Source organism: Lipotes vexillifer, unplaced genomic scaffold (assembly GCF_000442215.2).
Source record: "Lipotes vexillifer unplaced genomic scaffold, Lipotes_vexillifer_v1.1 scaffold456, whole genome shotgun sequence".
Taxonomy (NCBI): domain Eukaryota; kingdom Metazoa; phylum Chordata; class Mammalia; order Artiodactyla; family Lipotidae; genus Lipotes; species Lipotes vexillifer.
Genome location: NW_006789438.1, coordinates 153,576 through 181,022, shown reverse-complemented (window position 1 = coordinate 181,022; position 27,447 = coordinate 153,576). Strand labels below are relative to the sequence as shown.

The following is a 27,447-nucleotide window of genomic DNA, read 5'->3' as shown; positions in this document are numbered from 1 at the left end:
GTTTCCTCAGGGTATATACCTAGTAGTGGGATTGCTGGGTCATATGGTAGTTCTATTTGTAGTTTTTTAAGGAACCTCCATACTGTTCTCCATAGTGGCTGAACCAATTCACATTCCCACCAGCAGTGCAAGAGTGTTCCCTTTTCTCCACACCCTCTCCAGCATTTATTGTTTCTAGATTTTTTGATGATGGCCATTCTGACTGGTGTGAGATGATATCTCATTGTAGTTTTGATTTGCATTTCTCTAATGATTAATGATGTTGAGCATTCTTTCATGTGTTTGTTGGCAGTCTGTATATCTTCTTTGGAGAAATGTCTATTTAGGTCTTCTGCCCATTTTTGGATTGGGTTGTTTATTTTTTTGTTATTGAGCTGCATGAGCTGCCTGTAAATTTTAGAGATTAATCCTTTGTCAGTTGATTCATTTGCAAATATTTTCTCCCATTCTGAGGGCTGTCTTTTGGTCTTGTTTATGGTTTCCTTTGCTGTGCAAAAGCTTTGAAGTTTCATTAGGTCCCATTTGTTTATTTTTGTTTTTATCTCCATTACTCTAGGAGATGGGTCAAGAAGGATCTTGCTGTGATTTATGTCATAGAGTGTTCTGCCTATGTTTTCCTCTAAGAGTTTGATAGTTTCTGGCCTTACATTTAGGTCTTTAATCCATTTTGAGCTTATTTTTGTGTATGGTGTTAGGGAGTGATCTAATCTCATACTTTTACATGTACCTATCCAATTTTCCCAGCACCACTTATTGAAGAGGCTGTCCTTTCTCCACTGTATATTCCTGCCACCTTTATCAAAGATAAGGTGACCATATGTGCATGGGTTTATCTCTGGGCTTTCTATCCTATTCCATTGATCTATCTTTCTGTTTTTGTGCCAGTACCATACTGTCTTGATTACTGTAGCTTTGTAGTATAGTCTGAAGTCAGGCAGCCTGATTCCTCCAGCTCCATTTTTTGTTCTCAAGATTGCTTTGGCTATTCGGGGTCTTTTGTGTTTCCATACAAATTGTGAAATTTTTTGTTCTAGTTCTGTGAAAAATGCCAGTGGTAGTTTGATAGAGATTGCATTGCATCTGTAGATTGCTTTGGGTAGTACAGTCATTTTCACAATATTGATTCTTCCAATCCAAGAGCATGGTATATCTCTCCATCTGTTGGTATCATCTTTAATTTCTTTCATCAGTGTCTTATAATTTTCTACATACAGGTCTTTTGTCTCCCTAGGTAGGTTTATTCCTAGGTATTTTATTCTTTTTGTTGCAATGGTAAATGGGAGTGTTTCCTTAATTTCTCTTTCAGATTTTTCATCATTTGTGGATAGGAATGCAAGAGATTTCTGTGCATTAATTTTGTATCCTGCAGTTTTACCAGATTCATTGATTAGCTCTAGTAGTTTTCTGGTGGCATCTCTAGGATTCTCTATGTATAGTATCATGTCATCTGCAAACAGTGACAGTTTTACTTCTACACTTCCAATTTGTATTCTTTTTATTTCATTTTCTTCTCTGATTGCTGTGGCTAGGACTTCCAAAACTATGTTGAATAACAGTGGTGAGAGTGGATATCCTTGTCTTGTTCCTGATCTTTGAGGAAATTCTTTCAGTTTTTCACCATTGAGAATGATGTTTGCTGTGGGTTTGTTGTATATGGCCTTTATTATGTTGAGGTAGGTTCCTTCTATGCCCACTTTCTGGAGAGTTTTTATCATAAATAGGTGTTGAATTTTGTCAAAAGCTTTCTCTGCAACTATTGAGATGATCATATGGTTTTTATTCTTCAATTTGTTAATATGCTGTATCACATTATTTGATTTGTGTACATTGAAGAATCCCTGCATCCCTGGGATAAATCCCACTTGATCATGATGTATGATTCTTTTAATGTGTTGTTGGATTCTGTTTGCTAGTTTGCTGTTGAAGATTTTTGCATCTATATTCACCAGTGACATTGCTGTGTAACTTTTTTTTTTTTTGTAGTATCTTTGTCTGGTTTTGGTATCAGGGTGATGATGGCCTCACAGAATGAGTTTGGGAGTGTTCCTTCCTCTGAAATTTTTTGGAAGAGTTTGAGCAGGATGGGGGTTAGCTCTTCTCTAAATATTTCAAAGAATTCACCTGGGAAGCCATCTGGTCCTGGACTTTTGTTTGTTCGAAGATTTTTAATCACCATTGCAATGTCATTACTTGTGATCGGTCGATTCATATTTTCTGTTTCTTCCTGGTTCAGCCTTGGAAGGTTATACCTTTCTAAGAATTTGTTCATTTCTTCCAGGTTGTCCATTTTATTGGCATAGAGTTGCTTGTAGTAGTCTCTTAGGATGCTTTGTATTTCTGCAGTGTCTGTTGTAACTTCTCCTTTTTCATTTCTAATTTTATTGATTTGAGTCCTCTCCCTCGTTTTCTTGACAAGTCTGGCTAACGGTTTATCAATTTGGTTTATCTTCTCAAAGAACCAGCTTTTAGTTTTATTGATCTTTGCTATTGTTTTCTTTGTTTCTATTTCATTTATTTCTGCTCTGATCTTTATGATATCTTTCATTCTGCTCACTTTGCATTTTGTTTGTTCTTCTTTCTCTAGTTCCTGTAGGTGTAAGGTTATATTGTTTGAAATTTTTGTTTCTTGAGGTGGGCCTGTAGAGCTATAAACTTCCCTCTTAGAACTGCTTTTGCTGCATCCCGTAGGTTTTGGATCATTGTGTTTTCACTGTCATTTGTCTCCAGGTATTTTTTTATTTCCTCTTTGATTTCTTCAGTGATCTCTTGGTTACTTAGTAACGTATTGTTTAGCCTCCATGTGTTTGTGGTTTTTACGTTTTTTCCCCCTGTGATTCATTTCTAATCTCAGTATTGTGGTCAGAAAAGATGCTTGATATGGTTTCAGTTTTCTTAAATTTACTGAGGCTTGATTTGTGACCCAAGATGTGATCTATCCTGGAGAATGTTCCATGCACACTTGAGAAGAAAGTGTAATCTGCTATTTTTGGATGGAATGTCCTATAAATATCAAATATATCTATTTGGTCTATTGTGTCATTTAAAGCTTCTGTTTCTTTCTTTATTTTCATTTTGGATGATCTGTCCATTGGCGTAAGTTAGGTGTTAAAGTCCCCCACTATTATTGTGTTACTGTCGATATCCTTTTTTATAGCAGTTAGCAGTTGCCTTATGTATTGAGGTGCTCCTATGTTGGGTGCATATATATTTATAACTGTTACATCTTCTTCTTGGGTTGATCCCTTGATCATTATGTAGTGTCCTTCGTTGTCTCTTGTAAGATTCTTTATTTTAAAGTGTATTTTATCTGATATGAGTACTGCTACTCCAGCTTTCTTTTCATTTCCATTTGCATGGAATATCTTTTCCCAACTCCTCACTTTCAGTCTATATGTGTCCCTAGGTCTGAAGTGGGTCTCTTGTAGACAGCATATATATGGGTCTTGGTTTTGTATCCATTTGGCAAGCCTGTGTCTTTTGCTTGGAGCATTTAATCCATTCACGATTAAGGTAATTATTGATAGGTATGTTCCATGACCATTTTCTTAATTGTTTTGGGTTTGTTTTTGTAGGTCCTTTTCTTCTCTTGTGTTTCCCACTTAGAGAAGTTCCTTTAGCATTTGTTGTAGAGATGGTTTGGTGGTGAATTCTCTTAGCTTTTGCTTGTCTGTAAAGCTTTTGATTTCTCCATCAAATCTGAATGAGATCCTTGCCAGGTAGAGTAATCTTGGTTGTAGGTTCTTCCCTTTCATCACTTTAAGTATATCATGCCACTCCCTTCTGGTTTGTAGAGTTTCTCCTGAGAAATCAGCTGTTAACCTCATGGGAGTTCCCTTGTATGTTATTTGTCATTTTTCCCTTGCTGCTTCAATAATTTTTCTTTGTCTTTAATTTTGGCCAATTTGATTACTATGTGTCTCGGTGTGTTTCTCCTTGGGTTTATCCTGTATGGGACTCACTGTGCTTCCTGGACTCGGGTGGCTATTTCCTTTCCCATGTTAGGGAATTTTTTGAATATAATCTCCTCAAATATTTTCTCTGGTCCTTTCCCTCTCACTTCTTCTGGGACCCCTATTATGCGAATGTTGCTGCGTTTAATGTTGTCCCAGAGGTCTCTTAGGCTGTCTTCATTTCTTTTCATTCCTTTTTCTTTATTCTGTTCCACAGCAGTGAATTCCACCATTTTGTCTTCCAGGTCACTTATCCGTTCTTCTGCCTCAGTTATTCTGTTATTGATTCCTTCTAGTGTAGTTTTCATTTCCGTTATTGTATTGTTCATCTCTATTTGTTTGTTCTGTAATTCCTTTAGGTCTTTGTTAAACATTCCTTGCATCTTCTCAATCACTACTATTATTCTGAATTCTTTTTCTGGAAGGTTGCCTATCTCCACTTCATTTAGTTGTTTTTCTGAGGTTTTTCTTGTTCCTTCATCTGGTACATAGCCCTCTGTCTTTTCATCTTGTCTATGTTTCTGTGAATGTGGTTTTTGTTCCACAGGCTGCAGGATTGTAGTTCTTCCTGCTTCTCAACTTAATCTCTTTAAGGCTAAATGCACATGTGCCAACATGAGCAGACTGAATCTTACAATACCTGCTAGTGTTGAAGGGTCTCCTGCAGAGGCACTGGGGTGGCTCTGGCTCACCGTGGGGACAAGGACACTGGCAGCAGAAGTTCTGGGAAGTACTCCTTGGTGTGAGCCCTCCCAGAGTCTGCCTTCTACCTACTTTTTGATTGGGTTGTTTGTTTATCTGATATAGAGCTGCATGTTTGTATATTTTGGAGATTAATCCCATTTCAGTTGCTTCGTTTGCAAATATTTTCTCCCATTCTGTGGGTTGTCTTTTTATTTTGTTTATGGTTTCCTTTGCTGTGCAGAAGCTTTTAAGTTTCATTAGGTCCTATTTGCTTATATTTGTTTTTATTTTCATTAGTCTAGGGGGTGTATCAAAAAATATCTTGCTGCGATTTACATCAAGGAGTATTGTGCCTATGTTTTCCTCTAAGAGTTTTATAGTGTGTAGCCTTACATTTAGGTCTTTGATCCATTCTGAGTTTATTTTTATGTATAGTGTTTATGAAATGTCTAATTTCATTCTTTTACATGTAGCTATCCAGTTTTCTCAGCACCACTTTTTGAAGAGACTGTCTTTTCTCCTTTGTATATTTTTGCCTGCTTTGTCATAGATTAATTGACCATAGGTGTGTGGGTGTATTTCTGGGCTTTCCCTCCTGTTCCATTGATCTGTATTTCTGTTTTTGTGCAAGTACCATACTGTTTTGATTACTGTAGCTTTACAGTATGGTCTGAAGTCAGGTAGCCTGATTCCTCCAGCTCCGTTTTTCTTTCTCAGAATTGCTTTTGCTATTCAGGGTCTCTTGTGCTTCCATATAAATTTAAAAAATCTTTGTTCTACTTCTGTGAAAAATGTCATTGGCAATTTGATAGGGACTCCATTGAGTCTGTAGTTGCCTTGGGTAGCATAGTCATTTTGACAATATTGGTTCTTCCAATCCAAGACAATACCTTTCCATATCATCTTTGTGTCACCTTTGATTTCCTTCATCACGTCTTATAGTTTTCAGAATACAGGTCTTTTGTCTCCTCAGGTAGGTTTACTCCTATGTATTTTATCCTTTTTGATGCGATGGTAAATGGGATTGTTTCCTTGATTTCTCTTTCTGATCTTTAGTTGTTAGTGTATAGGAATGCAAGATTTTGGTGTATTAATTTTGCATCCTGTACATTTACTGAATTCACTGATGAGCTCTAGTAGTTTTCTGGTAGCATCTTTTCTATGTATAATATCATGTTGCTGCAAACAGTGACAGTTTTACTTCTTTTTCAATTTGCATTCCTCTTCTTTTTCTTCTCTGATTGCTGTGGCTAGGACTTCCAAAAGTTTGCTGAATAAAAGTGACAGTGGACATCCTTGTCTTGTTCCTGTCTCAGAGAGAATGCTTTCAGCTCTTTACTGTTGAGAACGTTAGCTGTGGACTTGTCATATAAGGCCTTTACTATGTAGAGGTAAGTTCCCTTTATGCCTACTTCTGGAGAATTTTTATCATAAATGGGTGTTGAATTTTGTCAAAAGCTTTTTCTGCATCTGTTGAGATGATCATATGGTTTTTAGTCTTCAGTTTGTTCACATGGTGTATAACACTGATTTGTGGATATTGTAGAATCCTTGCATCCCTGGGATAAATCCCACTTGATCATGGTGTATGATGGATTCAGGTTGCTAGTATTTCGTTGAGGATTTTTCTGTCTATGTTCATCAGTGATACTGGCCAGTAATTTTCTTTTTTTGTGGTATCTTTGTCTGGTTTTGGTATCAGGGTCATGGTGGCCACATAGAAAGTTTGGGAGTGTTCCTTCCTCTGCAGTTTTTGGAATAGTTTCAGAAGGATAGGTGCTAACTCTTTTCTACAAGCTTGATAGAATTCGCCTGTGAAGCTATCTGGTCCTGCATTTTTGTTAGTTGGAAGCTTTTTAATCAGCTTCAATTTCAGTACTTGTGATAGGTCTATTCATATCTTCTATTTCTTCCTGGTTCAGTCTTGGAAGCTTGTACCTTTCTAAGAATTTGTCTATTTTTCCAGGTTGTCCATTTTATTGGCATATAGTTTTTTGTAGTAGTCTCTTATGGTCCTTTGTATTTCTGTGGTGTCAGTTGTAACTTCTCATTTTCATTTCTAATTTTATTGATTTGAGTCCTCCTTTTTCTTGATGAATCTGGCTAACGGTTTATCAATTTTGTTTATCTTCTCAAAGAATCAGCTTTTAGTTTCATTGATCTTTACTACTGTTTTCTTCATCTCTATTTCATTTATTTCTGCTCTGATCTTTATGATTTCTTTCCTTCTACTAACTTTGGGTTTTGTTTGTTCTTCTTTCTCTAGTTCCTTTACATGTAAGGTTAGGTTGTTTATTTGAGATTTTCTTGTTTCCTGAGATAAGACTGTATTGCTATGAACTTCCCTCGTAGAACTGCCTTTGCTGCACGCCATAGGTTTTGGATCATCGTGTTTTCATTGTCATTTGTCTCTAGGTATTTTTAAATTTCCTCTTTGATTTCTTCAGTGATCCATGGTTGTTTTGTAACATGTTATTTAGCCTCCATGTGTTTGTGTTTTTTACGGTTTTTATTTCCTGTAATTGATTTCTAATCTCATAGTGTTGTGGTTAGAAAATATTCTCAATATGATTTCAATTTTCTTAAATTTACTGAGGGTTGATTTGTGGCCCAAGATGTGATCTATCCTGGAGAATGTTCCATATGCATTTGAGAACAATCAAAGGAATGTTGTAATAAATACCAATTAAGTCCATAGGGTCTAGTATGTCATTCAAGACCTGTGTTTCCTTGTTGATTTTCTGTCTGGATGATCCGTCCAGTGATCGGACTGGGGTGTTAATGTCCCCCAATATTACTGTGTTAGTGTCGATTTCTTTTTTTATGGCTGTTAGCATTTGCCTTGTATATTGAGGTGCTCCTATGTTGGGTGCACATATATTTGTAATTGTTATATCTTCTTTGTGGATTGATCCCGTGATCGTTATGTAGTGTCCTTCTCTGTCTCTTGTAACAGTCTTTATTTTAAAGTCTATTTTGTGTGATATGAGTTTTGCTACTCCAGCTTTCTTTTGATTTCCATTTGCATGGGATACCTTTTTCTGTCCCCTCACATTCCCTCTGTATGTGTCCCTAGGGCTAGAGTGGGTCTCTTGTAGACAGCATATATATGAGTTTTGTTTTTGTATACATTCAGCCTGTCTGTGTCTTTTGGTTGGAGCATTTAATCCATTTGCATTTAAGGTAATTATCGATATGTCTGTTCTTACTGCCATTTTGTTAACTAGGATTTGTTTTTGTAGGCCTTTTTTCTTCCCTTCCTCTTGTGATTTTTTTTCCCCCTTTGAGGTATGCAGGCCTCTCACTACCGTGGCCTCTCCCACCGCGGAGCACAGGCTCCGGACGTGCAGGCTTAGCAGCCATGACCCACGGGCCCAGCCGCTCCCTGGCATGTGGGATCCTCCCGGACCAGGGCATGAACCCGTGTACCCTGCGTCGGCAGGTGGACTCCCAACCACTGCACAACCAGAGGAGCCCTTCTCTTGTGATTTGATGTCTATCTTTTAGCATTGTGATTGGGTTGCTTCTTCTTTTTTGTGTGTGTACTATTGTAGAATTTTGGTTTGTGGTTCCCAAAGGTTTTGAACTAGCAGTCTATATATGTACAAGACTGTTTTAACTTGCTGGTCTCTTAATTTCCAATGCATTATCAATATTCTGCATTTGTACTCTCTTCTCATGACTGCTGGTTTTACTCTCATATTTGTGTGTGGATGATTTCCTACCTTTGCTTTATGTTTGTCTTAACTGGTGAGCTTTCCCATTCGTAATTTTCTTGATTCTAGTTGTGGTCTTTTCTGCCTAGAGAAATTCCTTTAGCACTTGTTTCAAAGCTGGTTTGGTGGTGCTGAATTCTCTTAGGTTTTGTTTGTCTGTAAAGCTTTTGATTTCTCCGTCAAATTTGAATGCGAGTCTGCTGGGTAGAGTATACTTGGTAGTAGGTTTGTCCCTTTTGTCACTTTAAATATATCATCCACTCCATTCTGGCCTGCAGATTTTCTGCTGAAAAATCAGCAGATACCTTATGGGGATTCCCTTGTATGTTATTTGTTTCTCTTCCCTGTTGTTTTTAATAGTTTGTCGTTAATTTTCGTCAGTTTGATTAGTATGTGTCTCATCTTGTTCCTCCTTAGGTTTATCTTGTAAGGGACTCTCTGTGCTTCCCGGACTTGAGTGTTTCCTTTCTAATGTTAAGGACGTTTTCAGCTATAATCTCTTCAAATATTTTCTCAGGTTTTCTCTCTTCTCCTTCTGGGACCCCTACAGTGCAAATGTTGGTGCATTTAATGTTGTCACAGAGGTCTCCAAGACTGTCCTCATTTCTTTTCATTCTTTTTTCTTCATCCTGTTCTGCAGCAGTGATTTCCAACATTCTGTCTTCCAGCTCACTTATTCATTCTTCTGCCTCAATTCTTGTGCTATTGCTTCCTTCTAGAGTATTTTTAATTCCAGTTATTGTATTGTTCATCTGTTTGTTTATGCTTTAGATCTTCTCTTTGTTAAACATCATTTGTATCTTCTCAATCTGTGCCTCCATTCTTTTCAGAAATTTTGGATCATCTTTACTATCATTAAATTCTATTTCAGGTAGTTTGCCTATCTCCACTTGATTCAGTTGTTCTTGTGGGTTTTTATCTTGTTCCTTCGTCTGGAACATATTTCTCTGCCATCTCATTTTGTCTAGCTTTCTTTGTTTGTGGTTTTCTTTCCACTGGCTGCAGGATCATAGCTCTTGCTTCTGGTGTCTGCCCTCTGGTAGGTGAGTTTGGTCCTGAGGCTTGTGCAGGCTTCCTGGTGGGACTGGTCCTACCCACTGGTGTGTGGAGCTGGGTCTTGTCCCTCTGGTGGGCAGACCATGTCAAAGGGTGTGTTTAGAGGTGGCTGTAAGCTCAGTACGACTTTAGGCAGCCTGTCTGCTGATGGGTGGGGCTGTGTTCCTATCTTGCTGGTTGTTTGGCCTAAGGCATTCACGCACTTGAGCCTCTAGGCTGCTGGGTAGGGCCAGATCTTGATGCCAAAATGGCAACCTCTGGGAGAGCTCAAGCCAATCAATATTCTCTGGGGCCTTTGCCACCAGTGTCCTTGCCCCCCCGACCCATAGTGATCCAGAGCCAATCTCAACCTCCCCAGGAGACTCTCCAAGACTCTAAGGTAGGTCCAGCCCAAGCTCCTATGGAATTACTTCTTTGTGCTGTGTCCCCGTGTACATGAAACCTTGTGTGTGCCCTCGAAGAGTGGAGTCTCTGTTTCCCCCAGTCCTGTGGAGCTCCTGCACTCAAGCCCCACTGGTCTTCAAAGTCAAGTGCTCTGGGATTCCTCCTCCTGATGCCAGACCCTCAGCCTCGGGAGCCTGAAGTGGGGCTCAGGACTTTCACTCTTGTGGGAGAACCTCTGTGATATAATTATTTTCCAGTCTGTGGGTCACCCACCTGGCGGGTATGGGATTTGATTATGTTGTGAAAGCGCCCTCCTACCATCTCATTGTGGCTGCTTCTTTGTCTTTGAATGTAAACTATCTTTTTTTGGTAGGTTCCAGTCTGTCTTCTTTGTTGATAGTTGTTCAGCAGTTTGTTGTGATTATGGTATTTTCATGAGAGGTGGTGAGCTCAAGGCCTTCTACTCCACCATCTTTTCCAGAATCAAGGGGCTGCTTTTAGTTTGGATGCTTGCTGTCTCTTTCCTCAGCATGGGCTGGCTGTTATCCCCTTGATATGGGGTGTGCAGGTGCAGCAGCCCTTGTGCACTCCCCGGACAGTGTGGGCAGCGCTTGGCAATTTCTTGTGGATCTCGTAGTGGTGGCCCGTGCCTGCCTATGGAGCCCATGATTGCAGTGGTGACTTGAGCCCACACCCAGAGCTTCTGTAGGCAGTGTCCCGTTGCCTGGGAGCACTTACAGGGAAAGAAGCTCTTAAGGTGGTCCTGTCCCTCTCCTTATGTGCCCCTAATAGTGGCACCTTGCTTTTCTGGCAGGCGCCAGCTTCTGAGTACACCCTCAGTTGCCACAAGCTAGCCTCTGCAGACTGTCTGTGAACAACCAACCCCAGTCCTTTCCCTGGGTCTGACCTCTGAGGCCTGAGCTTCAGCACCCAGTCCCCACCTGCATCAACAGAGTAGCATCTCAGGCTGGAGAACGCAAGGTGGTGGTGCCGACCTTCTGTGCAGGTTACTCTCCATTTTGCCTTCTGCAAACCGGCTGCTGTGCTCTCCTCCTAGGCTCCGAAGCTCCGCCTCCATCCAGGCTGATCCCCCACCAGTGAAGGGACTCCCAGGGTGCAGGAACCTTTTCTCCTTCACAGCTCCCTCCCTGTGGTGCAGGCCCGTCCCCATTCCTTTCTATTTTCTTTTGTCCTACCCAGTTATTTGGAGGTTTTCTTGTCCTTTCAGAAGTTTGAGGTCTTCTGCTGGCGTTCAGTAGATATTCTATGTGAATCGTTCCACTTGCAGATGTGTTTTGAATGTTTTTGTGGCAGTAGGTGAGCTCCCTGTCCTACTCCTCCACCATCTTGATCCCCCAGCCTGTAACTGTGTTTTGAGATAGGAGTTTTAAAGAGGTAATCAAGTTCATAAAGGTGGGGCCCTAATCCAAAAGGACTGGTGTCCTCACAAGAGGAAGAGGAGACATCAGGGATGGGCATGTACACAGAAAAGGCCATGTGAGGGTATGGAGAGAAGGCAGTCATCTGCAATCCAAAGAGAGAGGCTGCAAGAGAAACCAAACCTTGCAGACACCTTCATTTTGAACTGTCAGCCTACAGAACTGTAAGAAAATAAATTTTTGTTGTTTAAGCCGCTCAATCTGTGGTATTCAATATTTTGTCATGACAGCCCTAGCAGACAAAGAGAGTAAGCTTATGAAAAGATGGTAAATATCATTAGATCTCAGGAAAATGGAAATTAAAACAACAATGATAAACTACTACACACTTAATAGAATGACAACGTTAAAAAGACTGAGAATCTGGCAAGGATGTGGTGCACTTGGAACTTTCAGACAATAGTGGTAGGAATGTAGAAATGGCACAAGCACTTTATAAGAAATTGCCGAACTATTTTTTAACGGTAAACAAACACACACTTACCATACAACCCAGCAATTCAGTTCCTAGGCATTTACCCAAGAGCAATGAAAACAAGTATCCACAAAAAGACTTGTACATAAGTGGTCACAGAATTTTATTCATAATATCCCAAAACTGGAAACAACCCAATTATCCATCAACTAGTGAATGGTTAGACAATTTGTGGTATTCCATAGAATAGAATATCACTCAGCAATAAAAAGGAACAATCTTAATACCTGAAATATCGGCAATTTTTAAAAACAGAAGAAGCCTGACACAAAGGAATATATATTGAATGTTCTACCTATAGGAAATACTAGAAAAGGCAAATCTAATCTACAGGAAGAGAAAACAGACTTATCCTTCCTTGGAGCTGGGAATAGTTGGTGGGAAGCAGGGGCTGAATGCAAGGGAGCACAAGGGAACTATCTGGAGTGAAGGAAATATTCTCTACCTTGACTGTAACACCGGTTTCACAGGTACATAAGCTTGTCAAACCTCATCAAACTTAAAATAGGTGTGTTTTATTGTATGTAAATTATTGCTCAATGAAGTTGATTTTAAAACATCAGACAGACAGGCCCTCTGCAGCATTTAAACTACAGAAGAGAGGATAGAATGCCTTTAGTTAGCAAAAGGAGACCAGAGCAGACATTCAGAGAGAAGTACTGAGAGAGAGTAGCCAGCCACTAAGTGGCTTCAGATTTTCTGGCACTGCAGTGCTGTACCACACAGAGAATAACAATAAATCTTTTTTTTTTTTAAAGATGGTGCCCTGAGAGAACCTTTCTTTCTTCAAACTAAAGGAAACTAACAAACCAACTGATTACTCAAAGTTTCTGAATTTCTATTTTGGTTCCTTCAATAGTAGCTGGCACATAATAAACGTGTTGAATGCATGAATGATGCACTGATGACAGTGTTATCAATCATACACTTTGCTGATTGGAATTAATTTTTTACATTAAAAAAGCAGTTCCATGGTTTAAAAAAACTGTTTAAAAATAAATTTATTTTTAATTCTCAAACAATGAAGGCAAATGCCCTTTTGCAAGATATGTGGTAACACACTGTAAAAAAACAAATCTAAAAAATGAATTAGCATGGCAACACAAACGTCAGAGTACCAGATGAGATAAGCCATTTATTTGAAAAGGATTTAACAATTTATAGCACAATATAAGAAATTAGCTTTGCTAATGGATACATAAATTCTTTTTGTCTGATTTTTTGATAGAACACAGTGAAAATGACTTAGAGAAAATAATGCCACAGATATATCTAAAATGTGAATGAAGCTGGAAGCAGCAGAGGACCACACACCATGAAATGTAAACAGAGGGAAAAAAAGCTAGATGCCAGACAGGAAGAGAAGAACCAGAAGAGCAGTCTTTACAAATAGAGGTAAGTATAACCAAGACTGAAATAAGAAATCTGATAGTTCTTAAGGCAAAAAAAAAAAAGTGATCAATTATTCCTTTTAAAGATGGTGCCCTGAGAGAACCTTTCTTTCTTCAAACTAAAGGAAACTAACAAACCAACTGATTACTCAAAGTTTCTGAATTTCTATTTTGGTTCCTTCAATAGTAGCTGGCACATAATAAACGTGTTGAATGCATGAATGATGCACTGATGACAGTGTTATCAATCATACACTTTGCTGATTGGAATTAATTTTTTACATTAAAAAAGCAGTTCCATGGTTTAAAAAAACTGTTTAAAAATAAATTTATTTTTAATTCTCAAACAATGAAGGCAAATGCCCTTTTGCAAGATATGTGGTAACACACTGTAAAAAAACAAATCTAAAAAATGAATTAGCATGGCAACACAAACGTCAGAGTACCAGATGAGATAAGCCATTTATTTGAAAAGGATTTAACAATTTATAGCACAATATAAGAAATTAGCTTTGCTAATGGATACATAAATTCTTTTTGTCTGATTTTTTGATAGAACACAGTGAAAATGACTTAGAGAAAATAATGCCACAGATATATCTAAAATGTGAATGAAGCTGGAAGCAGCAGAGGACCACACACCATGAAATGTAAACAGAGGGAAAAAAAGCTAGATGCCAGACAGGAAGAGAAGAACCAGAAGAGCAGTCTTTACAAATAGAGGTAAGTATAACCAAGACTGAAACAAGAAATCTGATAGTTCTTAAGGCAAAAAAAAAAAAAGTGATCAATTATTCCTTAGTATGCACGGGAATTCTGCCGAATAAGTAAATTTCTCAAGGTTCATTTTTAAACTCTTCTCAACCTTATGAAATCTTGCTTTCAATAATTAGTGATTTATGTCAGGTCAAGCCACTTCCCTTCAAAAGAAAGAAAGAATTTTTCTCAAATAATTGGATTAGATCTACTGCCACTAATTAAAACATAGAATATATCATCTCTACATTCTTAGACAAACAACAACTATGTTTGATTAGCATGGTAAAATGAGCTTAATGGAGTCGGAAGATAAGAGACGCTTTTAGAGGAGAGAGCATACTATTCAATACATGCAAAACTTTTATTTTCTGGCTATAAATTTCAAAACAGTATCACTCAAAGTTTGGTTGTAGTCACACAAGCTTATTTTGATTTTGGCATTTATTCACAAAGAACTCTTTCTTGTATTATGGGATGTAGCAAACTTAAAAAAAATAATTTACTTCTGAAGAACAAATATATTTATGGTTATAACATACGCACGCCTAGCCAATTTCCTTCTTATAATACTTGGATGAAGAAAAGCTATGTCATCTTCAATTTACTGGAATTATTTACTAGGTACTATTATTAATACCACTAGGCATTGCATTCAATAATAGTTAGGACCCAAAAGTTAGAAATAATTTAAAACTTTTGTCTTACAACTTAAACATTTGACTGAATTCATAAAATTGGATATTATTAATAAAAGCAGTACCATTCTAAATGTGTAAAAAAATCACAACAGAAAACACAGAAAACAAAGGGACAAGATATTTTTCTACATTTCTAATTTGAGATCTAATACAAGACTGTATTAAAACTGAAAGGAAAATGATACGTTTATTCATTCACTCATTTATTCCAAAAACAAATGCTTACTATATTACAAAGCATTATGTTAGTTGGATCTTGTAATGGATAAAAATATAAAAAATAACTTCAAAAAAACAAAAAAGCTCCTATCCTTAAGAGTCTTAAAATTACAAGGGGGGCTTCCCTGGTGGTGCAGTGGTTGAGAATCCACCTGCCAATGCAGGGGACATGGGTTTGAGCCCTGGTCCAGGAAGATCCCACATGCCACGGAGCAACTAAGCCCGTGCGCCACAACTACTGAGCCTGCGCTCTAGATCCCATGAGCCACAACTACTGAAGCCCGCATGCCTAGAGCCTGTGCTCCACAACAAGAGAAGCCACTGCAATGAAAAGCCTGTGCACCACAACAAAGAGTAGCCCCTGTGAGCCACAACTAGAGAAAAGCCTGCACGCAGCAACGAAGACCCAATGCAGCCAAAAATAAATACATTTATTAAAAAAACAAAAAACTTACAAGGGAAGTAAAGACATGTGCATAATACAACTAGCAACAAAGTATATCATACTGCATTGTATTTTGTATAAAGTGATATAAATTAAACAAGGACTCAGAGAAGAAAAGAATTTCCAGCATGTCATCAGCAAATGATTCATGTAGGAAATACTTTTGAGTTGGATAATAAAAGGAAAGGTAGGGTGGAAAATGTAATGAGATCCCATACCGAGGAGATACCATATTAAAAAAAAAAAAAGGAAGTGAGACACAGAAGTGTTCTCAAAACTTCTCATGAACATATATTCCTAGGGGCTGGGGAGCACAGTCCAAAGCCAAAGATATCTTTGAAATCTACTGTGTATTTTAAAAATAATATAAAATTTATGTTCTACTCTATTAAATATCTGTGCTTGCTTTAACATAAAACTAACATTTTTCCTTTCAAAAATTTCCAGCAACACTAATACTCCAAGAAGATGGGCCACGCTTATCCTGAGTGTGCTCCCCAAAGATGCCAGTCAGAAGCTGACAGTATGGAATGAAGGGCAGCACAGTTGGAAGGAGATGTGGCTCGGAGAGAAGAGAGTAGAAGGTATTTAACCAGCCAGGCTAGAACAGTTCAAATGTTATTCAGAGGACAGTGGGGAATCATGAAAGATATATTTTGAACTGAGGGATGACACTTGACTTTTTGGCAAGATTAGTCTGGCAAGGACACAGAGGATGAAGTCATATTTTGGGGCATTTTTAAGCATCAGGTACTGATCTAGCTGCTGGATAACTGAACAAAAGAGGCAGAAATCCCTGCCCTTATGGGGCTTACATTTCAGTATGGGGAAATAAACAATAAATAAGTTGACAAATGTAATGAGACCTGACAGGAAGAGATCACAAACAGGAGAGTGGTGACTGTAAAGGAAAGGCGAGGATGATTAGAAACAAAAGAATTCTGATTATGCCTAGGTGATTGAGATGATAGTAGTACTAATATCAGCAATCAAGGAGTCAGAATGACGGTTCTATGAGAGGAGAATGGATAAAAATGGGTTGTTTTAGATTTGCAGGTCCAGAGGTCCCTACCAACCTAACAGATGAAAATCCAAGGCTCTGGGAGGTCAGGTCTGGAGATACAAACTTCATGACTACCTGCAGTCAGATACGAGTGGAAGCCACATGAGGGAGAAGGGAGAGAAGCAGAGAGCAAAGGGCAAAAGATTTGATAAATGTCCCTGAGGGGAGGGAAGAAAAATCAGGTTAGAGAAGAAAGAAAGAATCTAAGAGAAAATGAGAAAACATAGGTAATGACAAGGAGTAACAGGAAGAAGACTTCGCAAAGGAGACGTCAGTATGTGTGCACACTTTTTTCTCCTTACCTGTTCATTCTTTTTCTGAACCCATTCCTTGTGCTTTTCTTCAGCAATTATCTTTCTCTTTTCACGTTTTTCCACTTCTTTCTTTTTCTCTAGCTGTTGATTTAATTCCTGTGGATTTTATTCAAGCAAAAGGCAACATTTAATAGAAGTACTCAACCTCACATATTTTTTTAATGTCTGAGGTTAACCAAATTAAATAAGAATATAGTTTCCTTTATAGAAAATATACCATTAGTGACAATAACTTAAGCAACTAGGCTATGATGACAGGAAGGCATTGGTAAAAAGTGTAAGTCATTTTCTAGAAATGCAAATAATTGCTTGGCAGCAAAACACTAGTTTCTTAGACTAAACTTCAGCTAAATTACCCTCATTGAAATCAACTTTCCCACACATAAATTTTGGCATCACTGTACACTATTGGCAGAAGCTCAAGAAAATTGCAACTTTCTTACAGTTATAAAAAGCTTCTAGATTCTTGATGAAGATAAAGGGTAGGAATTAAATAATCCCTAAATTAAACTTTTAATTCAGAGTTACACCAAAGAAGAAATTTAGGAAAAAAAAGGATCCAGATTTTTCTTTGCTGATTTTATAGCTGCTGGAGTGTAAAACAAAACCACATTCATATCCTAGATTATTTAACTGCCTTGCTGTCACTCGAATCTACACGTTTGGGCATTTCCTCAGGAGAAAGAATGTGGAAAGTATGGCCAAATAAAACTACAAGCTGAATGCCACCACTCTGTCATTCATCAGTTAAATTACTGCATTAGTTGAGAATGCTGTTCAAACTAGACTCCTAGGACTCTACTACCATAATTACTGGTTCTTCTTCTTCTCTCTCCTTAGATACCAGAAATCGGATACTTTTATATGTCTTCCACTGGACCTCACTCCTCATCCCCATGCCTCCCTTTCCCAAGGACCTAACCTACCTCAGCATGGGTGGCAGTCAGAAAGACAATTTTTCAACTCTCAGACAATTCCAGTGTGTTAAATGAAATGAAGATAAAACTTGACACCAAGAACATATCTTGTATACTTGAGAACAACAGGTCTAAGGATACCTGTCTTCCGTGATCTCTCATCCTAGAATGCTGCTGCATCGGAAATAGCTTCCCTCACTCATTCAGAGTCTTCCAACTTTTAAACACTATACTCCCCCCATCCCCCCAAAGAAAATATCCATTTTGGTTTTAAAAGGACTCTTCATTACCTCTGCAGCTGCTATCCCTTGATTATTCACTTAATACTTTTTTTTTTTTTTAAATGGGGCACTTACTATAAAGATAGCAAGAACTGAGATGCAGGGATGAAATTCCAGAAGTCTCTGATGTAATCTAATTCCGTATACACAAAATAATGAAGTGCTGCATTGTGAGATACTGGGTAGAATAAGAGCTCAGAAAAGGGAAGGGAAGATGAGAAGAGAAAGAGTATGGTCCAGGGTAGTAAAAAATGAGCACCATGAGAGGAACAGTGAGGAGACGGCTTGACTAGAATGGGGAGGGGAGGTGACTAGAAAGTCAGACTGTGGTACTAACTAGATGGAAAAAGGTCTTTTGAGTCAGGTAGAGTAAATTAAACTATGAAGCAGGAATACATGGCAAAAGGGATGATTTAAAACTCTTAAAGGTTGAAAACTGCATTTGAAGGGATCAGAACTATCATGAGGGAGACTGACTATGAGGTTGCCACAGTACGAGTTGGAAGGGGACAAAAGTCTGGACTAGTGTCACGAAACAAGGGGGAATATGTGCATGTGCATGACAGACTAGATATAGATTGGACAACCACATTTTCCAAAATGGTCCTAAATTTGATCGTCAAGAAAGTTATTTAAATATACAACTAAAGATAGGACTGGTTACATTTATGTACCCTTTAAAATTCTTCATATAATTAATTAAACTCAAAAGTCAGAAAAAAAATCAGACATTGTATTCCTATTTTATGGTTCACAAATTTTAGTTAATGCTGACATAAGAGTTAAAGATGAAGGAAGGGTCAAAAGTACCTAGAACAAACAGTGCTTTAATCTCAGGATGTCTGTTCAAGTGATTTGCAACCTCAGAATATACATCACATTCTGAGAAACAACCCTCCCTTCCAAGGCTGGCCCCCCTCAGAATTTCCCACCTTAAATGCCTCCATCTTTTTGCCACCAAGGCCAGCCTCTTCCAGACACAGCTGGAGTCTTCTCTCACAAGGCCCCTGTGTCACCTTCTGGTACACCACTGAATTTCAACAGAATTATATATCTTACCACAGCGTAAACACTTGATTATAGAAAACCAAAATCCAAAGAGTATCCTAAACATGCATTTTTAATTTCAATAGCTTTTGCTGACTTTCAAAGAAAGTTTTACCACTAAAGGTAACAATTAGAAAAACTCAATATCTGAGTTCCACCAACTCTATATCCTGCCCTATTCCTTCATTAAGGGCTGATGAATGAATCAAAGGCCAAAGCATGATGGTGGAAAAAAAAAAAAGCACCTGAATTATTCACAAATTAGATAATTTTTATAATTTAGAATAGACGATACTAAAATGTTAAAGCAAATGTTAAAATTAGCCAAAGGCCATAGAGAATTTAAGGAAGTCTGCTAAAGAATTTTTTTAAATAATAAAAATTTAAGTAAAATTTACATGCCCTACAAAACCAATATGGTAGCTTTTCACAATACTAATGTTCACTATTTACCACATTTTATCACCTCAACATAATTACAAATGTAAAAAAAACTGTAAGCATAATTTTGATGAGTTAAAATAATTTTTAACTCAATCTTACAGGGATATCTGAAACAAATCTAAATGTTGCTGAAATCAAGTTTATGACGGGGGATGATCTTTTTAATGACCCAATTACCTTTAAATTTTCCTTCAAGATTTCAAGGAAGAATATAAGAAAGCCAGGGTAAATTTAAAATTAAATACTAAGTCTGATCCCTTTATTTCTAAAATGCATCTTGGTATTGTAGAAAAAAAACACTTATTAAATTGGAAGTCAAAAAAACTAGGATCCAGTCCCAGCTTTGCCACTAACTGAAAAAACCTTGGCAAAGCTACTCTCTGGCTCTCATGTTTTAATAGGGATCTGAGATGAATTGTTCCTTGTGGTTAAAAATCTGTGCTTTTAATGATATGATTTATAAATAAGTTAGAGAATACAGTAAATAAGGACAGAAAATAAGGAAAACATGACTTAGAAAATAAAACAAAGGGAAAGGCATGAAAAAAATGTGAATACCACAATAGCTCAAAATAAGTTTATACCAAAGTGAGTAGTTTACCCATATGTTATGATATCCCTGGCATAACTGATATGGTTAAGACTCATGCTAGAATATTTTAACTGCTTCAGAGTTAAGTAACGACATAGATATAAGAAATGTCCAACTACTAAATATGTGAAAAGGTTTAAATCATTCAATTATACTCTGCTACCTGCTTAATCATTGAGGTAGGGACTTTATATTCATTATTTTAATCTGTTCTCAAAATAAATATTTAGTAGTTACTATCATCTCCTTTAACACGTAACAACAACTAACTTTTACTAAGTGCTTCCTATATATTAGGCCACATCCTGCTGTTCACTTAGTCCCCAAAACACTATGAGGTGAATGTTATTCTCCTCTTTCACTGATAATCCAGGCAGAGAGAGGTTAAAGATCCAAGGTCTCAGTTTTGAATCCAGGATGTACGACTCATGAGTTTATGCTTTTAACCTCTCTACTACTGCCTCTCTAACATGTGGCTTATAGATGAAGAGACTGAGGCTCAGAGAAGTTAAGTAACTTTTCCAAGATCACAGATTTATAACAGCAAAACTAGAATTTGAGCCTAGTTCCATGTTACTCCAAAGCCCAGGGTTCCTTATAATTTAGTGTAATTTAATTAACTTTATGGTAATGCTGACTCTAAAAATGACTTGAAGTGACCCTCCTTTTCTTAGTGTAACAAGTGACTTCTAGTGAGGCTAGAGATAAAGCTAAATACCATAAACTGAGCTTCACAATAGCACTGATTCACTAGATCCAAACTGTGAGTCTAAAACCAATGTCTGGGTTATGACTAGCCTTTAAAAAAAGAAAGAAAAGAAAAAATAGAATAGAATAGAATATTACCAGGTTCTGCACAAAATTAAGATATTTCAGATACATATGTAAGCAGGCATTACATATATGTATGCATTTGTGTGTGACATGAAGCAAAGTAGATTTCTCACTGTGAACAAATATTTTGAAAGTTACTAAGTAATGGAATTAGTAATGTTAAAACTTGAGGTTGAAGTAAGAGAAGAGTCTGGGGTCTCAACAACACACTAATTCTGAAAATGTGAAGACTATGACCAAAGAGAGTGGCCAAGACAATGGAGAGACCCTGAGCTCACCTCCTCTCACAAGCACAACAAAAAAATCACAACTATCTACATAACAACAATCAATGAAAAAGACTGGAACCTACCAGAAAAGATCTTCTACCACTGAAGACATAAAGAAGGAACCACAATGACAGGTAGGAGGGACAGACTCACATTACCCCCAAGGGTGGGCAACCCACAAAGTAGAGAATAAATACACTGCAAAGGCTCTCCCACAGGAATGAGAGTTCTGAGCCCCAGGTAAGGCTCCCCAACCCTGGGGTCCAGCACTAGGAATATGAGTCCCCAGAGCATTTGGCTTTGAAGGTCAGTGGGTCTTAACTGCAGGAGCCCCACAGAATTGGGGGAAAAAGAGATTTCAAACTTAAAGGGTACATACAAAATATTATGCATACTGGGACCCAGGGCAAAAGCAGTAATGTGATAGGAGCCTGGGTCAGACCTACCTACTGGTCTTGGAGAGTCTCCTAGGGATGCATGAGATGGCTGTGACTTACCCTGGGGACATGGACAATGGTGACAGACACATTTGAGGGCATTCAGCTGTGTGAGCTGATGGAGGCTGCCATCTTGGCTCACTATCACCAAGACCCGGACCCACCCAAAACCCTGTAGGTGCCAGTGCTGGGATGCCTCTGGCCAAACAACTAAATGAACAGAGACACAGACTCACCTACCAACAGAAAGGCTGCCTAAAGACTTCCTGAACAAACAGCCACCTCCAGACAAGGCCCTAAACACAGCTTTCCCCATCAGAGGGCCAAGACCCAGCTCTACCCACGAGTGGGCAGGCACAGGCCCTTCCCACCAGGAAGCCTGCACAAGCCTCTGGAACACCACATCCACCAGGGAGCAGACCAGAAGCAAGAAAACTACAATACCACAGGTCGCACACTGAGTCCATCAACAGCAGGCCAGACCCTACCCTGGGACCGCCTGGGCCCTGCCCACTAGCAGGCTAACGTAACCTTTGGGACACCCTGGACCCCATACCTAACTGTGTCGGGAACCAGCCCCCCAACACCAGATTTAAAACAAGCTCTGGTATCCCTGGGCCCTGAAGCCAGGCTCCAGGACCCAGCTCTGTCTGCCAGTAGTCCTGCACTAACCCCAGGATCTGGCTTCACCTGCCAGTAGGTGGGCAACACTCCAGAGTCTTCAGGATCCTGACTCCAGCCACCAGTGAGCCAGCACTACCCCCAGGACACCCTAAGGTTCTGCAAAAGCTGCCTCACGACCAGTCCCCACTAAACAACAGCCAGCAGTATCCACACAACGCAGTGCCTGGCAACCAAATAGATTAGTGGCCAACCAAGCCTACTAGACCACCCACACAGTCAGCCTACCAGAACAGAAGGACCTGTGCAGGCATATAGCTTGGGTGATGAGACAGGAGTGCACTGCTGGAACACATAGGACGTCTCCTATAGAAGACTACTTCTGCAAGGTCGAGAAAGGTAACTACCCTGCCACATACATAAAAATACAAATACCAACACAGACAGCAAATGAATATGTTCCAGATGAAGGAACAAGATAAGACCCCAAAAGAACTAAGTGAAGTGGAGATAGGCAATCTACCCGAGAAAGAGTTAAGAGTAATGACCATAAAGATGAGCAAAGAACTTGAGAGGAGAATGGATGCCAGAGCGAGAACTTAGAAGTTTTTAACAAAAAGTTAGAAAATATAAAGAACAGCCAAACAAAGATGAATACAATAACTGAAATGAAAAATACCCTAGAAGGAATCAACAGTAGACTAAATGAGGCAGAAGAACAAATCAGTGAGCTGGAAGACAGAGTAGTAGAAATCACTGCCACTGAAGAGAAAATAGAATGAAAAGAAATGAGGACAGTATAAGAGACATCTGGGACAACATCAAGCATATAAATACTTGCATTATAGGACTGACAGAAGGATAAGACGGAGAGAAAGGGCCAGAGAAAATATTTAAAGACATAATAGCTGAAAACTTCCCTAACCTGGGAAAGGAAAATGTTACCCAAGTCCAGGAAACACAGTGTCCCATACAGGATGACCCTAAAGAGGAACATACCAAGACACACTGTAACCAAAATGACAAAAATTAAAGATAAAGAGAGAATATTAAAAGCAGCAAGGGAAAAGCAACAAATAAGGTACAAGGGAACTCCCTTAAGGCTATCCACTGAGTTCTCAGCAGAAATTCTGCAGGCCAGAAGGGAGTGGCATGATCTATTTAAAGTTATGAAAGGGAAAAACCTACAACCAAGAATGCTCTACCCAGCAAGGCTCTCATTCAGATTAAATGGAGAAATCAAAAACTTTTCAGACAAGCAAAAGCTAAAAGAATTCAGCACCACCTAACCAGTGTTACAGCAAATGTAAAAGAAACTTCTCTAGGCGAAAAAAAAAGGCCACAACTAGAAACAAGAAAATTACAAAATGAAAAAGCTCCCTGGTAAAGGCAAACATACAGTAAAGATAGGAAAATATCCACACACAAACATGATATCAAAACCAGCAATCGTGAGAAGAAATTACAAATGCAAGATATTGGAAATGCATTTGAAATTAAGAGACCAGCAACTTAAACCTTGTGTATACATACAGAATGCTGTATCAAAGCCTCTTGGGAACCACTAACAAAAAATCTACAATAGATACACACACAAAATAGAAAAAGTAAACAAACACACCTCTAAAGATAGTCACCAAATCAGGAGAAGAGAACAAAAGAGAAAGGGAAGAAAAAAACCTACAAAAACAAGTCCTAAACAATTAACAAGATGGCAAGAAGAACATACATATCGATAATTACATTAAATGTAGATGAACTAAATGCTCCAACCAAAAGATATAGACTGGCTGAATGCATACAAAAACAAGACCCATATATGTGCTGTCTACAAGAGACCCACTTCAGATCTAGGGACACATACTAAAAGTGAGGGGATGGAAAAAGGTATTCCATGCAAATGGAAATCAAAAGAAAGCTGTAGTAGCAAAACTCATATCAGACAAAATAGACTCTAAGATAAAGACTGTTACAAGAGACAAGGACACTACATAATGGTCAAGGGATCAATCCACGAAGAAGATATAACAATGGTAAATATATATGCACCCAACACAGGAGTACCACAATATATAAGGCAACTGGTAACAGCCATAAAAGGAGACATCAACAGTAACATAATAGTGGGGGACTTTAAAATCCCACTTACATCACTGAACAGATCATCCAGACAAAATCAGTAAGGAAACACGGGCCTTAAATGACACTTTAGGCCAGATTGACTTAATTGATATTTATAGAACATTCCATCGAGAGCATCAGACTACATATTCTTCTCAAGTGCACATGGAACATTCTCCAGGACAGATCACATGCTGGGCCACAAAGCAAACCTTGGTAAATTTAAGAAAGCTGAAAACATATCAATCATCTTTTCTGACCACAATGCTATGAGATGAGAAATCAACTGCAAGAAAAAAAGTGTAAAAAACACAAACATGTCAAGGCTAAGCAATATGTTACTAAACATAGATCACTGAAGAAATTAAAGAGGAAATAAAAAAAAAAACTTAGAGACAAACAAAAACGAAAACACAATGATCCGAACGCTTTGAGATGTAACAAACGCAGTTCTAAGAGGAAAGTTTATGTCAATACAAATTTACATCAGGAAACAAGAAAATCTCAAATAAACAACCTAACCTTACACCTAAAGCAACTAGAGAAGAACAAACAAAACCCAAAGTTAGTAGAAGGAAAGAAATCATAAAGACCAGAGTAGAGATAAATGAAATAGACACAAAGAAAATAGAAAAGATCAATGAAAGTAAAAACTGGTTCTTTGAAAAGATAAACAAAATTGATAAACCATTAGCCAGACTCATCAAGAAAAAAAGGGAGAGGGCTGAAATTAATAAAATTAGAAATGAAAATGAGAAGTTACAACTGACACTACAGAAATACAAAGGACCATAAGAGACTACTATAAGCAACTATATGTCAATAAATGGACAACCTAGAAGAAATAGACAAACTCTTAGAAAGGTACAATCTTCCAGGACTGAACCAGAAGAAACAGAAAATATGAACACACCAATCACAAGTACTGAAACTGAAACTGTGATTAAAAAATTCCCGAATCTTGAGAGATCGGGAAGATGGCAGAAGAGTACGACGTGGAGATCACCTTCCTCCCCACAGATACACCAGAAATATATCTACACGTGGAACAACTCCTACAGAACACCTACTGAACGATGGCAGAAGACCTCAGACCTCCCAAAAGGCAAGAAACGCCCCACGTACCTGGGTAGGGCAAAAGAAAAAAGAATAAACAGAGACAAAAGAATAGGGACGGGGACCTGCACCAGTGGGAGGGAGCTGTGAAGGAGGAAAAGTTTCCACACACTAGGAAGCCCCTTCGCAGGCGGAGACTGCGGGTGGCGGAGGGGGAAGCTTCGGCGCCGCAGAAGAGAGCACAGCAACAGGGGTGCAGAGGGCAAAGCGGAGAGATTCCCACACAGAGGATCGGTGCCAAACGGCTCTCACCAGCCCGGGAGGCTTGTCTGCTCACCTGCCGGGGCAGGCGGGGCTGGGAGCTGAGGCTCGGGCTTCGCAGGTCGGATCCCAGGGAGAGGACTGGGGTTGGCGGCGTGAACACAGCCTGCAGGGGGTTACTGCACCATGGCTAGCCGGGAGGGAGTCCAGGGAAGTCTGGACCTGCCAAAGAGGCAAGAGACTTTTTCTTCCCTCTTTGCTTCCTGGTGCATGAGAAGAGGGGATTAAGAGTGCTGCTTAAAGAGGCTCCAGAGACGGGCGCAAGCCACGGCTAACAGCGCGGACAACAGAGAAAGGCATGAGATGCTAAGGCTGCTGCTGCCACCACCAAGAAGCCTGTGTGCGAGCACAGGTCACTATCCACACCTCCCCTCCCGGGAGCCTGTGCAGCCCGCCACTGCCAGGGTCCCGGGATCCAGGGACAACATCCCCGGGAAAACGCATGGCGTGCCTCAGGCTGGTGCAACGTCCGGCCAGCCTCTGCCACCGCAGGCTCGCACTGCATCCGCATCCCTCCCTCTTCCCTGAGTGAGCCAGAGCCCTCAAAGCAGCTGCTCCTTTAACCCCGTCCTGTCTGAGTGAAGAACAGATGCCCTCCGGTGACCTACACGCAGAGGCGGGGCCAAATCCAAAGCTGAGCCCCGGGAGCTGTGCGAACAAAGAAGAGAAAGGGAAATCTCTCCCAGCAGCCTCAGAAGCAGCGGATTAAAGCTCCACAATCAACTTGATGTACCCTGCATCTGTGGAATACACAAATAGACAATGAATCATCCCAAATTGAGGAGGTGGACTTTGAGAGCAAGATTTACTATTTTTTTCCCCTTTCCCTCTTTTTGTGTGTATGTGTATGCTTCTATGTGAGATTTTGTCTATATAGCTTTGCTGTCACCATTTGTCCTAGGGTTCTATCTGTCCGTGTTTTTTTCTCTTTAAAATTTTTTTTATTTCTTAATAATTATTTTTATTTTAATAACTTTACTTTATCTTACTTTATTTTATTTTATCCTCTTTCCTCTTTCTTTCTTTCTTCCCTCCTTCCCTCCCTGCCTCCCTCCCTCCCTTCTTCCTTCCTCCCTTCCTTCCTTTCTTCCTACTTTTTCTCCCTTTTATTCTTAGCCATGTGGATGAAACGCTCTTGGTGCTGCAGCCAGGAGTCAATGCTGTGCCTCTGAGGTGGGAGAGCCAACTTCAGGACATTGGTCCACAAGACACCTCCCAGCTCCACATAATATCAAACGGCGAAAATCTCCCAGAGATCTCCATCTCAACACCAGCACGCAGCTTCACTCAACGACCAGCAAGCTACAGTGCTGGACACCCTATGCCAAAGAACTAGGAAGACAGGAACACAACCCCACCCATTAGCAGAGAGGCTGTCTAAAATCATAATAAGTCCACAGACACCCCAAAACACACCACCAGACGTGGACCTGCCCACGAGAAAGACAAGAGCCAGTCTCATCCACCAGAACACAGGCACTAATCCCCTCCACCAGGAAGCCTACACAACCCACTGAAACAACTTTAGCCACTGGGGACAGACACCAAAAACAACGGGAACTATGAACCTGCAGCCTGCAAAAATGAGACCACAAACACAGAAAGATAAGCAAAATGAGAAGACAGAAAAACACACAGCAGATAAAGGAGCAAGATAAAAACCCACCAGACCTAAAGAGGAAATAGGCAGTCTACCTGAAAAAGAATTCAGAATAATGATAGTAAAGATGATCCAAAATCTCAGAAACAGAATAGAGAAAATGTAAGAAACATTTAACAAGGACCTAGAAGAACTAAAGATGAAACAAGCAATGATGAACAACACAATAAATGAAATTAAAAATACTCTAGATGGGATCAATAGCAGAATAACTGAGGCAGAAGACCGGTTAAGTGACTTGGAAGATAAAATAG

At 39.3% G+C, this 27,447-nt stretch overlaps 1 protein-coding gene across 1 annotated transcript in view; it reads right to left on the bottom strand.

Annotated features, from left to right (window-relative positions):
* The window catches only part of CCDC34 (coiled-coil domain containing 34), a 49,403-nt gene that overhangs the window by 7,260 nt on the left and 14,696 nt on the right, over positions 1-27,447 (bottom strand). The window contains exon 3 of the mRNA XM_007462602.1: positions 16,582-16,689. Within this exon, the coding sequence (XP_007462664.1) occupies positions 16,582-16,689 (108 nt within the window). The remainder of the gene's footprint in view (positions 1-16,581; positions 16,690-27,447) is intronic.